The 15,928-nt window shown below is 35.2% G+C and overlaps 2 protein-coding genes across 2 annotated transcripts; one reads left to right on the top strand and one right to left on the bottom strand.

The window, feature by feature from the left end:
• The first annotated feature begins 203 nt into the window (after nucleotides 1–203).
• LOC122290783 (60S ribosomal protein L12-like) lies at nucleotides 204–943 on the top strand. The gene has a single exon (XM_043098423.1). The coding sequence runs from the start codon at nucleotides 291–293 to the stop codon at nucleotides 789–791; it is 501 nt and encodes a 166-aa protein (XP_042954357.1). The 5' UTR covers nucleotides 204–290; the 3' UTR covers nucleotides 792–943.
• Nucleotides 944–12,915: 11,972 nt separating this feature from the next.
• Nucleotides 12,916–14,609, bottom strand: LOC122290974 (pyrophosphate-energized vacuolar membrane proton pump-like). The gene is made up of 3 exons (XM_043098631.1): nucleotides 13,751–14,609; nucleotides 13,576–13,662; nucleotides 12,916–12,955 (listed from the first exon to the last, which is right to left on the bottom strand). Exons 1-3 carry the CDS (start codon nucleotides 13,927–13,929, stop codon nucleotides 12,916–12,918), a joined length of 306 nt encoding a protein of 101 aa, XP_042954565.1. The 5' UTR covers nucleotides 13,930–14,609.
• Nucleotides 14,610–15,928: the final 1,319 nt, after the last annotated feature.

The raw sequence follows: 15,928 nt of genomic DNA, 5'->3' as shown, positions 1-15,928 counted from the left end.
AGTTGATCTAAATTGAGTATTTAATTTCATTATAAATATCTAAGTTTAAACTTACTTTATGTATTTATCAAAAATAAATAAATATACTTTATTTAAACGACCAAAATGCCTATCCACTATTCACAAGAAATGAGTAAAATAGGCATTAAACTCCTCGTTATCAAAGGTCTCAAAAGACATTTCATCTCTTAACTTGGGGAGCGAAACCCTAGCTTCTTTATAATTCTCATGATTTCACCACTCGCGGTCGCTTCTCCGCAACCCTCGGCCCCCCTCTTACCAAAGCAACAATGCCGCCGAAGTTTGACCCTTCACAGGTCGTGGATGTCTATGTCCGAGTCACTGGCGGCGAGGTTGGCGCGGCGAGTTCACTCGCTCCCAAAATTGGCCCCCTCGGGCTCTCCCCCAAGAAGATCGGAGAGGACATAGCCAAGGAGACCGCCAAGGACTGGAAGGGCCTCCGAGTCACGGTCAAGCTCACGGTCCAGAACCGTCAGGCCAAGGTCTCCGTTGTCCCCTCCGCTGCCGCCCTCGTTATCAAGGCCCTTAAGGAGCCCGAGCGCGACCGTAAGAAGACGAAGAATATCAAGCATAACGGGAACATCTCCCTCGACGACGTTATCGAGATCGCGAAGGTCATGCGGCACAGGTCCATGGCCAAGGACCTCTCTGGGACCGTCAAGGAGATTCTCGGTACGTGCGTATCCGTCGGTTGTACGGTCGACGGGAAAGACCCCAAGGACTTGCAGCAGGAGATCACTGATGGTGATGTCGAAATCTCTCTGGACTAAGTTCCCCATTGAGGATTTTTTTTTTTTCAAATATAGTTTTAATTTGTTTTGTTTTGGATAATTTGGGGATTGTATGGTTTACTATGTTTAAGAAATTAGAATATTTGCAGGGATTTGTTTGCTAATTTAATGATGTTGAAGTTATGGTGTTAGTGTCATCTCTTTCGCTGGGGGATTGATTTTTGTTAGCTCAATGCACGCATGGTAATTTACTTATTTGTTTATTGCTGTTATATAGTTTAGTGGCAATGTGATCGTTGTCTACCGTAACGCTTGATGCGGAGAAAAGTAGGGAAAGGTAAATCCTTTTGTTTCTGTTGAATTCTTGTAACTATTTGCTTGTGAAACTTCCAACTGTATTTGGTAATTTCATCCGTTTGATTCTTTTGCTCTCTAAGATTCTTACTTCTATAATGTGTTGAATTGTGTTGCTTTACTTAGTGTGTCTCCTGTTTTCTTCCCGTCTGTTCTATGCCTTCTGCTAGTGAAACAGCTTTCATTTAATTGGCATATAGGAAGTATGAACCTAGGAAAAGGGATTGAAACATCCAAAACTTCTGCAACCAATCTCATTTTCATATTTTATCATGCAACCTGTCCATTTAAACATCTTTGTTCCAATTTCAATGGTTGATTGACCTTTTTGCCATTTAGCTCCAGCTCAAGTGGCGCTTCTTCTACTTTTAAGAAAGTTGTGGGTTCAAAACTCTCTGTATGCTTCTGTAATTTACTCACAGCAAATGGGGTCAGTGACATTTTTCTTTGCTGCTTTTTATTTAGACCTTGTTTTGTAACATTTCATCTTTGATCAAGCTATATTCAATTCCCTAAATCTTTAAGAGCAATGCTACATACAGTCGTGGAATTGCAAACGCCGCGCAATCGCTTTGAAAAAGAGTGGGGTCCACGATTAAAAAGTTTTTTTTTTTTTTTTTTTTCACGTGGATCCCATATTAATTCATTTTTTTCAAAGCAACTGCACGCCGCTTGCATAACCACGACTGCAAATATCATTTCTCAATCTTTAATTTCCCTTTTTAATTGAAATTAGGGTGACACATTCGTAGTGTGATTTCATTAAGATACATATACTATTGTTATTGGTCATTAATCAATTAACTCCCTCTCTCTCTAGTGACACTCAATTGCTCATATATTTTGTTTTTCATGGGATCATTAATGAACAGAGTCCAAGCTTACAGTTGTTAAATTTTTGCCCCTTCTATGTGAGTCAGACCAAAATGCATTTAGTATGCAGCTTCAGAAACAACGGCATCTTGCATTTAGTGCTCTATAGATAAGGATTGTGAGATGATGGATATACATATTGACTGATATAAGTCCTAAATATATAGTTATTATTTAAGTTATAAGTTAATAAGTTATATTTTTCACCACAATCCCAAACATGTACTTATAGTCAGATATAGTGGCACCCGCTTTAAAGGTGTTTGTTCTCTGGATGATATCCTCCCCAATTGCATAACAAAAATTCCCCTTCTATCTTTCACGTTTTTTTTTTCCCTCAGCAAGTTAGATATGTATGGATAAACTAACCGATACAACATACAAGTTCAATAGGGGTGAGAGTCTCCTTGTATCCAAGTTCGATGGGGTGAGAGTCCCTATAGTCTTCCCAAGGCTAACACATTACCACACAAAAAAGAAAAAACAAAATGGGTAAACGGAATCAAAATCTTGGCTCCCACTCAATTTTCACAATGATTGGCGCTTACAATAGTTCATTTATACATTTCTTATTTCTCATCATTCTGCACGTTTGATGGATAGAACGACAGGTTAATCATTTTTTATAAGTCGGGTAACAGTTTAATCTTGATGATTGAGTTGAAGATATTGTCTAGATTGTCAATCTTTTATACCATACATGAGCTCAACATGGACATGATGTGAAATAATACGCTGTGAGTCTGAGTTTAATTGTGCTCTGTTCATTTCAATTTAATATGTTCATGTTAATTTGATATGAACAACGCTTTGCCATTTGATACGAATACGAATTATTTGAATCTGACTAAAACATTTAAGTTACTGGAGTGGAGTTAAGATTGACTCATTTCTAACAGGAACCTGACCGAACTGGTAATGGGTAAATTATTATAATATGCAAAGCTCGTGACAGTTGACAGTTTCTACTACCTTGACTTTGCGAGCTGAACTAAGCTGGCCCATAATGTGCCCGACACAAACGAGCTGATGAACACATGGGCCCTTGGTGTAGCATGGGTAGCACATCACTAGTCTCAGAGGCCATTAATACATTAGAACTTTGATCTTGTTCAAATAAAAGGATTAATTGCAAAATTAGTATTTTGGATTTGAGTTCTCAGTTTTTTGAAAAAAAAAAAAAAAATCTCACAATTTAGATACCTCCATGATCAATCTATCGTTATAAAACTAAGGAATATCACGCGTCAATTTTTTATTTGCGGACATGCTTTATTAATATCTACATGATCTACAGGGCTGGCAAACGGCATTCTAATGTCACGTGGCAATGGCAATCCTCCAATTAATTTTCGAACTGGGAGATTGATGGGGTATCTAATCTCAATTCTTGAAATTCATGTATCAATTTTGTGAAAATTGAAAATTGAGATCTCGAATTTCTAAAAATGTGAAAATTCGGATACTTATTTTGCAATTTATCCTATTAAAAGAACAAATATATATATATATATATATATATATTTATACACACACACAATAAGGTTATGTTTGTAAACAAAAGAGTTTTCAAGTATTTTTTTCTTTACATAAAAACAATCTCAATTCAAAACATCTTGTATTGATTTCCATAAGAGATTTTTCAGTGTTGGTTCAAATGTATGCGAGGTGATATGTTGAAACTGTCAAATAAGAAATTTTATGTTTAACATTTGATTAAATGAAAAAGGATGAAATATATCTCAAATAATACATTTTATGTTTCAAATATTTTACATCATATATGAATCTTCCAAAGAGTGAAAAATGTGCACCTAAAACTAGGACAAGTTTTAGAGCCCATTTGGATACCAAAATCATCTTATCTTGTCATTACAATTTTCTCAAATTTCTACATAAGATATAATAAGCAATTCAACTTTTTTAAATCCTAATTCAACTTTTTCAAATTTCAAGATAATAATAATAATATTCTAAAAATATTTTATTCAATTTTTAACTTTCATCTAAAACTATCTCATCTCATTATCCAAACGAGTTCTTAATATTTATGTATGGTAGGCTAGGTTAAGATTTGACCATTAGAATAATATGAAATTCCAGGAGTTGGTTCAAGTGGTAAGAACTTGTATTTTAATAAAGGATACGGTCCCCCAAGATTAAAGTTCTATAACCTTGGGTGTAAACAGTTACTATGGGTCACGTCCTATATGTTAGAAGTCGACGATTTCTTTGATTCGCATGATGTAAGAGTATTATATGTGTCGGGGTTTAACTTGGGAAAAGACATGTTGCATCTAAGCAATTTTTAAGATTTCTCGTCATAAAAAGATGATTGTGACCATAATAAGATATATCACTTGTTCTCAGAAAATGAAAACGACCATCTTTTTTTAGTTTTTTAAGGTTTAACTATATTAATAAGGCTATATTATTCATGAATTTCAAACGTGTATTGACCCTCCAAATCTATTCCAATTTGCACGGGAACAGATAACAAAACAACCAAATTTAGATTGGCCATGTTTTGGATGTAAAACCTCTTCAGAGCATTCGATCTGGACAGTTTGGTTAACAAGATTTCTGTTTCACCCCACACGGTCAAAGGTTTCACTAAACGAGAATTTGGTTACTTTTCTGTGGTTCTTAGAAGCAGATGTTAATCTGTTATGAGGCACACAAAATAAGCCAAAAATCATCAATTCATGTTTGCCAAACATGCATATTCAATCTCCTTCCTTCATTTTGTAGGGAAATTTTGGTGATCCATGCTTTCTAACATCCTAATTGACTTGGTAATCTTCTTCCAGAAAGAGAGAGAAAATAGAGCAAGCAATGCCAAATATATCATATGGTTTTGATCTTCATTGCTAAACTTAGACTCCTACCCCCATATAAACGCCTGCTATTCATCTCCTTTAGCTCAACCCAATTCTCATTTTCTTTTTCTTTTTCTTTTTTTCCTTTTTCCGCCTTGAATTTCCTCCTGTTCCTGATATATTTTGCATTGTTCTCTTTTTCTCTGATACTCTCTTTCTCAACCAAACTCCAAGGAGAAAGAGAGGCATCAAGCTGAAATAATATTTCCCTTATCAGCATCCAGTAATTGCAATGGCAAAGGAGCTGAGGCATGTGATGAGCATCACTTGGATTGAGGTTGCACCATCACTTATTGATTTACCATTGAAGCCTTCCAGTACCCCTACCCTAGAGACCATTTTGGAAGACAGAGCTGAGGAAAATGAAGACTACAACAATAACAACAACAACAACATGAACAATAGCAATGAAGATTATTGATTGATTTTAGGTTTTGGTAAGGGTGGGAATGTTGGTTTCCTAATTTTAAGGTTTTCTCTGGACGTGAGTGTGAGCATATATGCATGCATGCAGACTAGATAGCTAGCACTTGGTACCGATGACTTATCAAAGATGTTTTGACAGATTAGTGTTTTTTTTCGTCTTTGATAAAAGGTCGTGTATGATGATTTGTAATCTAGTTTGTATTTTTTGGCATTATAGTACTAATATAATTATTAATATATTATCTTCTCTGGCCTCTATATTTTTCTTTTTTTCTTTTGAAAGCCATTAAAACATGATCAGGTGAAAAAGAAATCAGAGTTTAACGATTTATAATGCATGATTGAACGTTCAAGCTATCCTACAAAAGTCTTGATTTTGTACAATAGTATTAATTGTATAAAACAATATATCATGTAATTTAAAAGTCTTGATTTAATGACGTAAAATGCAGAGGAAACCTGATCCACATGACCAGTACTGCGTGTCATAAGTTAATGGCTGGTGCTACTTTCACCGTTGGGAGCTCTCGTTAGGACTCCCGCTTGTGCTTTTTTGAGATTTTTGTGATGTATTTTTTTATATATATTTTTTTAACACATTTAAATATGTTTTAAAAATTTACAATATTATTAAAAAAATACTTACTTAATCATTAAGTAAATAATAATAATAATAATAATAATAATAAAATAAAAAAGTCAAAGCGGTAGAAATCAGAGATAAAAACCATGGATAAGAGTAGCATTTTCCTAACTTAATTTGTAAGAAAATTAAATTAAATTCTATCACGTCATTGATGTACTGGTGTTATCGATATGAAAGTTGTGACAACCATATTGATTTGCAAATATAATTTTTTATAATTAGAAGGATATATTAAAATGATCAATTTATGTTTAAAAGGGATGTTTAGAAATAGTTTTAATCTATCTCATCTCATTTCCTTCACAAATATCATTTAAATATAAATATTTTCAAACTAATCATTACAATAATCTCAAACTTTTAAATAAAAAATAATTTAAAATTTTTCAAATTTTCAAATAAAAATTATATTTAAAAATTATATTCTAATAATATTTTAACTTTATAATATTTTTTCTTCAACTTTTTCTTTCTCCTTTCCCTAAACCTCATAAAACATTAAACTCAAGTTATCTCACTACTATTCACAAAAGTTTCATTTCATCTTATTCTCTAAGCGATCATCCCCTAAGTCTAGATTTTTTTTTTTTTTTTTTTAAAGATGAAATTTTATTGCTCAGCAAGTCTTACAACATCTCAAGAGAAACAATTGACTGAATACATGTTGGAATTTCTTCCAAAACTATAGAATTACCTTGAAGAGATAATACTTCCCGAGCAAGAATATGAGCAACTTGATTAGCTTCTCTTCTTATATGGAGGACTGACCAATAGTAAAGGAATTGAACATAAATATGGCATCTTCAACTAACCAACCTCCTTGTGACCAATCATTGTTTTTCATTAAAAGATTATTCACAACTTGTAAAACATCTCCGTCCAATATTAATGATCGAATGCCCAAATCTTTACAAAAATTTGTAGCAATGATGATAGCATAAGACTCAGCCACCCTAGGACTTGCATATAAACTTTTGTTGGCACTCAAAGATCTTATCACATGGCCTTGCCCATCATGAATGATCACTCCTATACCAATCTTGCCATTCACCTTATCAACTGCAACATTCCAGTTGACTTTAAAAAACTAATCTGGAGGCTTAGTCCATTTGGGAGGAATCTATCCAATTTGCTATTGAGGAAGCTTTTTGAGAATTTGTGCACTCTTGAAAGTTAGTCAATCTGCCTTTGCTTTGCTTACAATAGAATTAGGATGTTTGAACTGTTTTCCATGAATCACATCATTTCTTATCAACCAGATCAACCTTACTGCTATTGAAAGTTCCTCAAGTTCATCCTAGTTAAGAATAATACAAAGCTTGCTCCAAATGTCTAGAAAACAATCACTTTGAAAGACAAACTTTTGAATTCTCTTGCTACTTTGACACCAAATATCTCGAACTCTTTCACAGCCCCAAATAGCAAACCTCATTAATTCTCTATAGACTTCGCATATAGGACATGAATCATCATCAAGAAGTTTCCTTCTGCACAGGTTGGATCCTATTGGTAGTGCATCTTGACAAGCCCTCCATATGAACATCTTGATTGCATTTGCCACCTTCAACTTCTATATTTATTTCCAAACAGATTATGCTATATTCTTCTCAGAACAGCACCCTTGACTTCTAACTTTAATGTCTTTGTGAAGATGATAGGCACTTTTTACAAAAAAAAAAAAATGCATTCCTTTGTATAATACCACACTAGACTATCCTCCCTTCTCCCAACACAAAGAGGTATATTTTAAATTATATCAACATCTTGTGAAGACAAAAGGTTGTTCAGCTTCCTTACATTCCATCTACTTATATCAGATTCAATCAGTTAAGCAACCTTAGTATCTTCATTGTCATTTGGACAAGGTGAGTGGATCATCAAGGAATGATGCTTGGGAATCCACTTATCTTGCCAAATTCTAACTTGCCTACCATTTCCTATCCTTCATATTAGTCCCTCCTTAAGAAGTTTTTGCCCTGCAATTATGCTCCTTTAATCATAAAATGGTCTATTGCCCAAAGTTGCCTCTAGTAGATCTTTATTGGAAAAATACTTCTGTTTTAATACTCTAGCAGGTGAAGAGTCTGGATTCTTAAACATTTTCCAACTTTGTTTAGCCAACATGGGTAAGTTAAAGCTTTCAAAATCTTCAAACCCCAAACCTCCAACCTTTTTAGCTAGCCCCATTTGCTTCCATTTAATTTATTAGACTTTAGTACTCTCACCATTTTGTCCCCACTAAAACTTTCTTAACATTTTGTTCAACTTCTTGGTTATAGATAATAGGAATATGCCCATGGTGTAAGTTGGAATAGCTTGAAACACTTTCTTCAATAGAATTTCCTTCCCTGTAGTAGACAAAAACTTGGTTTTTCAATTAGAAATGCCCATGTCTTGTCTAGCAAATAATTAAAAGTTGCAAGTTTTGATCTCCCTACTGTAGCTAGAAGCCCCAAATACATCTCATATGTTCCAGTGGATCTCACCCCTGCTATTTGAACAATTGTATTCTTTACCTCTTATGGAGTGTTTCTATTAAAAAAATAAAAATCTTCTCTTTGTTAAGCATCTACCCAGAAGCTTTCTCAAATTGTTCCAAATTTTATAGAACTTGATTTCATTCCAAAGAATTGGTTTTGTAAAATAAGAGATTATCATTAGTAAAAAAGATGTGTGATGTGAACCCGCGGGAAGAGAATCCCTTGAACCCACAATCAATTTGAAAACATACCCAAGAACGCCAAACTCAAGTCTATGGATAGAAAATTTAGATCCGTTGAGATCTCGTTTCAAGAACCTATATTATATTAAAATCTAGATCCAATGAAATCCCGTCTCAAAAACCCAAATTACAAGGAGGAACGCCACAAAGGTTGTGATTTACTTTTGATAAGTTCAAGAGTTCAATTAAGAACAAGAGGAGAAAACTCACTCACAATGAAAATTCAATAAAAAATGTCTTACCCTCTCAAATGAGGCTCCAAGTGGTTTAAATAAAATCTCCAAAATCCTAAGTGAGCCATGGTACTGTAGCATGAATAGTGCCCGGCTACAGTACTTCTAAAACCCTAATTTACTTTAAATAATAACTTTCCAAATATGCCATTGGCCAAAATACAAGGCCTTCCCAAAAACCCTAGCTCATTAGAAATAAGACACGTGTGGGTTGACATCCTCAAGCCCACTTATTCTAAACTAATAAAATAAGCTCTTTTAATGAAATAAATAAGTCCAAAGCTTTCAATAACAATAAGCCCAAGTCGTGTCTTTTGTAGTGTATCACGTGCATGAAAACTAGATCTCCTCCTCTCAAGCTCATCTTGAATGTTGGCTCTTGCTAAACACGTCTCAAGTGGATTTCACCAATCATTGCATAGCTTTTTTCATCTTCCTAACTCTTGATCTTGTAATTGCCCATTCTGAAACTTGCAAAAGATCTTTACGACTTAGTCCACCTTGGAGCCCATCATTCCCCATCTCCTCAAAATGATTCGTCCTCAAATCCCCACCTGAATCAAAGGGAAAAAGATCAGTAACATTGAAAATAGCAAACACATGATACTTACCTGGAAGATCCACTAGATATGAAGTATCATTAATTGTATCAAGAATTTGAAAATGTCCATCCAAGCTACTTCTGTCATCAACAGGTAAAGGCATTAAATCAAAAGGAATAAGTGGATTAAAACCAAAAACAACTTCAAAAGATGAATGAGAAATAGTAGTATGCATGGTCTTATTATATGAAAGCTCTAATAATGACAAATGATACTCTCGCAAACGTTCATGCAACAATTTAATGAATGGAAAATGATACTCGCATAAATGTTCATGAAACACATCTAAAGTCTTCCTTACACCAAAATGATCACTCAAATTATATGCGACCTCAATGAATGGTAAACCGTACTCCCAAAAGTGTTTATGCAGTACGCCTAAACTCTTCTTTACACCAAAGTGACCACTCCAACTATATGCAAACTCAATGAATGAGAAACAATACTCCCACCATTGTTCATGCAATATGCCTAAAATATTCTTTATACCAAAGTGACCACTCCAACCATATGCAAACTTAATGAATGGCAAGAAGTACTCCCACCAATGGTCATGCAACACGTTTAAAGTCCTCTTTATATCAAAATTTTCCAACAGACCACATCCATGCACAAGCAACTCGCGCATAAGATTAGTAGGCACACAAAATCTTTTCTCTCTAAACAAGTACCAATCTAGTCTATAAAACTTACCAAACAATGTTTTCTCACATACTCTATACGCACTAGCTAAGCCATCATCAATAACATACAATTTCTTATCATATTCAAGTCTTAATAATTTTGTATCTAAAATGATGACAATGACATACCTTCTTGCTAAAGAATTGAACACAAAATTTTTCTTACCATATATGTACTGAATTACATGAGGAAAGGTCTCAATGAATTGAACCCACTTGGCATGAATTCTATTCAACTTACCTTGTCCCTTCAAGTGCATCAAGGACTTATGTTCTTCAAAGAAAGGTCGGGTAGGAATTGTCGCACCTGACACAAGATCAATGTATTGCTTTATCTCTCTAATAGGTGGTAATCCACTAAACATACCGCTAGGAATCATGACCTCATATCCCTGTAATAAAGAGATAACAATACTAGACAAAGATTCATTAAATCCATTAATAGTAAAATTCGCCTTAGCATAAAAACTCACATCTCTCTTTGTTTTTCTCTCACTTTCTTCACTCCTGCTTTTCTTTTCACTCTTTTTTTTCTTTCACTCTCTTTTTCCTTTTCACTCTCTTTTTTCTTTTCACTCTCTCTCTCTTTTCTTCAGTCTCTTTATTCTTTTCACTCTCTATTTTTTCTTCACTCTCTTTGTTTTTTTCACTCTCTCCTTCTCTTGAGGTTTTGGCCTCACCATTTCTTTTTTTTTTCAATCTCACTTTCACTCTTTCTTTTTTGATCAATCTCACTTTTCTCTTTCTTTTTTGATCAAACTCACTTTTCAACTTCAGTTGGTCCTCATGGACCTGTGTTGGAGTTAAAGAAGCAAGTTTGATTGTTTTTCCATCCTTTTCAAAACTGTACATGTTCCTAAACTCATCATAGATCACTCTCCTATCACACTGTCATGGCCTCCCCAATAAAATATGGCCAGCATCCATAGGCACTACATCACAAAATATCTCATCCTTGTACCTCCCAATTGAAAAAGAAACTAGCACTAGCTTATTTATCCTAACCTCCCCACAATCATTCAACCACTACAACTTGTATGGTTTAGGGTGTTTCAAAATAGGTAAATTCAATTTCTCAACTAAAGTAGTACTAGCAACATTAGTACAACTCCCTCTATCAATAATCATATTACATACCTTGTTGTTGATGTGGCATCTAGTATGAAAAATGTTCTCTCTTTGCTGTTCTATACCATCCATCTTAAATTTTGTATTGGGAGGACGCCTAACAATAAGAAACTCGTCATACTCTTCATTCTTATTGTACCTATTCTCAATACTAGGCTCACGTCTCCTCCTATCTCTCTCACTTTCACTACAACAGATTGCACTTTTCCCGGCGATTTATAATCGTCGGGAAAAGTGAAAAAATCCCCGCCAAATACATATACCGGCGATTACAAAATCGCTGAATATTCGCCGGTACTATTCAACCATTTCCGATATACTGCGGCGGAAACCAAAAAATCGCCGCTAAAACTAACGGATTTCCCAGCGAGTTTTGAATCGCCGGGAAAGAAATTTAAAAACAGAAAGTCATTTGCCAGCGATTACAAAATCGCTGCCAAATCCTTTGCCAGCGATTTTTGAATCGCTGGCAAAGGAATTTAAAAACAGAAAGTCATTTGCTAGCGATTAGAAAATCGCTGCTAAATCCTTTCCCAGCGATTTTTGAATCGCTGGCAAATGACTTCTGAGCTTTAAATTCCTTTGCCAGCGATTAAAAAATCGCTGGGAAATCCTTTGGCAGCGATTTTTTATTCGCTGGCAAATGTCTTTCGGTTATTAAATTCATTTGCCAGCGATTCAAAAATCGCTGCCAAAGGATTTACCAGCGATTTTTGAATCGCCGCCATTAAACACCCTTTGCAGTTTTATCAGCCTATTCCCCGCAAGAAAATGGATTTTTCCGGCGACTTTTAATCGCCGCAAATAGTATTTTAAAAAATAAAAAAAAAATTATAATACAGTTGAACCTATATGGTTGTCATAGCCTAAAACACACAACATCCTTATCATATAATTAAATCAACTTATTATATCTTGTAAATTCATCAAAATCTATATTCATGAATATAGATCATTATCCTAGATCTATATTCAACCTCACCTGATATCCATCCTAAAGGAAAGGAAAACACTGACCTTTTCCCACTTTAACCATCTATGATACCAGTTTGCACCAACTTGCCTCCCACATCAATTGTTATCTACTGTTTTACCAATATAACAAGAAATCTACCCAAAAAAAAATCATGATTAATATCAATTGACACCAGTCACACTTTCCAAGTACTAGCTACCACAAAATAGAGTCTGTAAATTTGCACAGATGTAAACAAGCTTTCATTAATACAAAATGGATTGGATGGTAAGGAACTTACTCATCAAATCCCTTGCTTAAAATAGGGTTCTATGGGAAACTGTCTAGCTTTAATCTGAAGCTGGTGCAATCACTACCCTATTGTAGGGATTTAAACTGTCTAGCTTTAAACTGTCTAGCTTTAAAAGTGGTACCAGCATGTGTACTTTTTTTCTTTAGAAGGACAGCAATGACTCCAAAATGAGTTCAATAACTAACCACGTATACCAACACCTTTAGCATTGTGCTAATGCTATAGTTATAACATGCTGCTCCAATTTAATCAGAAAGTATAGAACCTGGAAAGAAAATACCTTGCCAATAGCAGCAGTAGTATTTCCGGCAGCATCTAAAGCATCTGTGAATTTCCCGTATCTTATGGCTCATACCAGCCATTTCTGCAATTCTACATCCCGCACCGGACTGCAATATTTGAACATGGTAATAAGCATCACATTTGTAAGTTGTTGGTACGATACATACAAATATTCATGTAGAAGCATTCATGTTTTGTGCAACACACCCAAGGAAAGTGCATGGTGGTAAAATCCCTCAGATTGGACGAGGTCATTTAAACTCATTAGATGGTTAGTGATCTCTTTTACAGATTTAAATAGAAGGAACAGGTCACAAAGTGATGTAGGGATCACAGAGTTACCAACTTGTCATAAAATTATTTTCTAATAGAAAGCTTCCTTAGAAACTTAAAACAATTTTGACATTTCATGATGATTCCTTGCCACTATGGGTGAACCTACAGCCAATTACAGATTCTATGGACTGCAGTGATAATTTCATTATGTCTAAAGAAAATTGGGAATATTTGACTCAAAATTTGTGATATATTTGACAGGATCCAAATCTGAAATGGTCATGCAATATAAAAGTTGGAATGCCACGTTTCAGCAGCAGAGCTACAGAAAAAGATCCAATTATCACTACATGGATAGGTATTAATGTTAATATTATAAGCAGCTCTGCAGCAGTGCAGAAGACCAAAAGAAAATAAGCACTAAACTGTAAATCTGAAAATGATCACTCACCTGTAAGCATTGCTGGTATAATATACTGTAGTGTACCCAATAGCAAGTCCAGCCCACAAGCCAATGGCAACACAGAAGAAAATGTGCCTGAATCAATTTATTTTAATAAATCAATCGAAACCTCTTGCGAAACAATAAGAATTTGCCAAAGGACAGACGAAGGGGGGAAGCCTACCAATTCTTTACAGCCTTCTCAGCCCCAAAATCATAAAGAGTAAATTCCGATGGCAAAGCAAAGAAATTGACCACGGCAATACCAACAGTCATCAAGACAGTTGATATAAGAAGTTGTCTCTTCAAGGATGGTTCAATCTCACTCACATTCTTGATCTCAACTGAACTATTGGGTAGCATGCAGTTGAGCAGAGTGTGTAGCCTTAATACACACTCAACACATGAAATGGGTAGTTTTACAAAAACAAAAATAAAACAAATCTGATGCACTCAGAGTTGGAGCAATATTCTCATGCTCTTAAACATCATAACAGTGATGTTTATAAAAAAACTGTTATAAACTAAGGATACATTATAACAGTGACTTATTTATTAAAAATAAATAAAAACATCATAACAATCACATCTCATGAGACAGAATAAGAACAGACCATCATTAACAAACCTGTAAGAACCTTATGCTGTAAAAAAAAATTAGGATAAACTAAGGGAGTTGGTAGCTTGACACAGGTCACATGTGAAAATGAGGTGGCACAGCAAGTGGAAAGGTCGAGTATAATTAGGTGAAAATAGCACAAAAGGTTTTCCAATCTTGACAGATTCATACTTCTATTTTTTATTAGAACACCAAGTGGATTGATTGGTTAACCTGCTGCATGATCAGGTAAATGTTTGTGAAATCCTACTTTCCTACTAAATAACTTTTGTACAAATTTCATTACCAAAGCTACTATTATGCACCGGAACCACAACTCAGAACCACAATTCCATGGCATGGTAGTAGTGTATTTTAAACAATACCAAAATAATTGACAAACCAACCCAAAACCACAACTCATATGCACAAAACAGATGCACAACACAGATGCACAAAAAAGAACCACAACTTTGATGCACAAAACAGAACCACAACTGTCATGTGCACTAAAATGTCACTGCACTAAAACAGAACCACATAACAGATGAAGTTTGTAGTTCAAGCAGTCTCAAAGGCTAGTAGAATGCAGAAAATACAAGTTGAAGGCCACTTATCTTTCTTTCTTTCTTTTTTGATAAGTAGGCCTCTTCTCTTTCTTTTATATTTTCTTTATAATTTTTAGTAATTTGAAATATAGAATAGATGTTAAACACATATAGAACATCTGAAGGCATGAACCTTATTGTTAAAAAAACAGAGCAATGCACTAAAAATTTGTAAAAATATCGATGGCTGGAAGCTCTTCTAATATTCTAATGGGATGCACTAACTTATGTAGTCTTTAGTAATATTATTTGAACATGAATGTCGCAGCTTCTCACTGCATGGGAGTTTTAAGTGATCTGCATATTCAACATTTACCATATACTGGCTTTGTTTTTCTTGCCTTTAACTCATTCATTGGACTTAATTCTGCTTTAAGTTTGAGTCCCCACATGCCCTAATATCATTATAAATTAATAGGCATGAAAAGAGATTAAATCAGAAAAAAAAGAAAAAAAAAAGGTAATCTTGGCAACTGGCAAGGTATCTCTATTCTTAAATACTCATATCTCTATACTATCAAGATCAAACAATTACCCAGCTAAAAGATGATAACTTAACGAGAAATGTTTGATCTATAAAGAGATCTTGCAGTAAAAGAAAAAAGTGGGCTCTTTGACCTCAAGCTCCCGCCTCTCTCATCTCTCTAGAAACTAGAAATCAAAAATCTCCTCAGAGGGAGGCGGGAGCTTCGGCTCCTTCCTCCCTCCCTCCCTCCCGCTCCTTTGTTGTTTTTCTTTGTTCTGTTTTTTCTTTGTTTTTGTTTGTTTCTCTTTTGTAGGCCCAATTCCTAGATCTGGTTTTTTGGAAATAGGGAGACGGTTCTAGTCTCCATGGCTACGGGGTTTTGGCGCAAGGCGTTGGGGGTTTCAGGTCCAGATGTTTTGGGGAGGTGTTGCCTGTTTTCCCGAGGCCTCAGAGCGAGAGTTCAATGGCCTTGCTCTGTTCCAAAACGTAGCTCACGGTGATCGAGATGGTGGAGAAGGTTGAAGACGAGGTGGCCTACGGCTTTCAAGTCGGTGCGGGTCAGGATGAAGGTGAAAACGCCGGAGAAATGCATGGGGAGGGCTTGTTTTTCCCTGGCGAGTTTCCGGAGAACAGAGTTTTTCTGTGGCCTGCAGAGGACCGCCGGAGTATGCACGCATCCGGTGTTTTCAG

This window comes from Carya illinoinensis, chromosome 13, assembly GCF_018687715.1.
Source record: "Carya illinoinensis cultivar Pawnee chromosome 13, C.illinoinensisPawnee_v1, whole genome shotgun sequence".
Lineage (NCBI taxonomy): Eukaryota > Viridiplantae > Streptophyta > Magnoliopsida > Fagales > Juglandaceae > Carya > Carya illinoinensis.
This window is presented reverse-complemented; position numbering and strand designations above follow the sequence as displayed.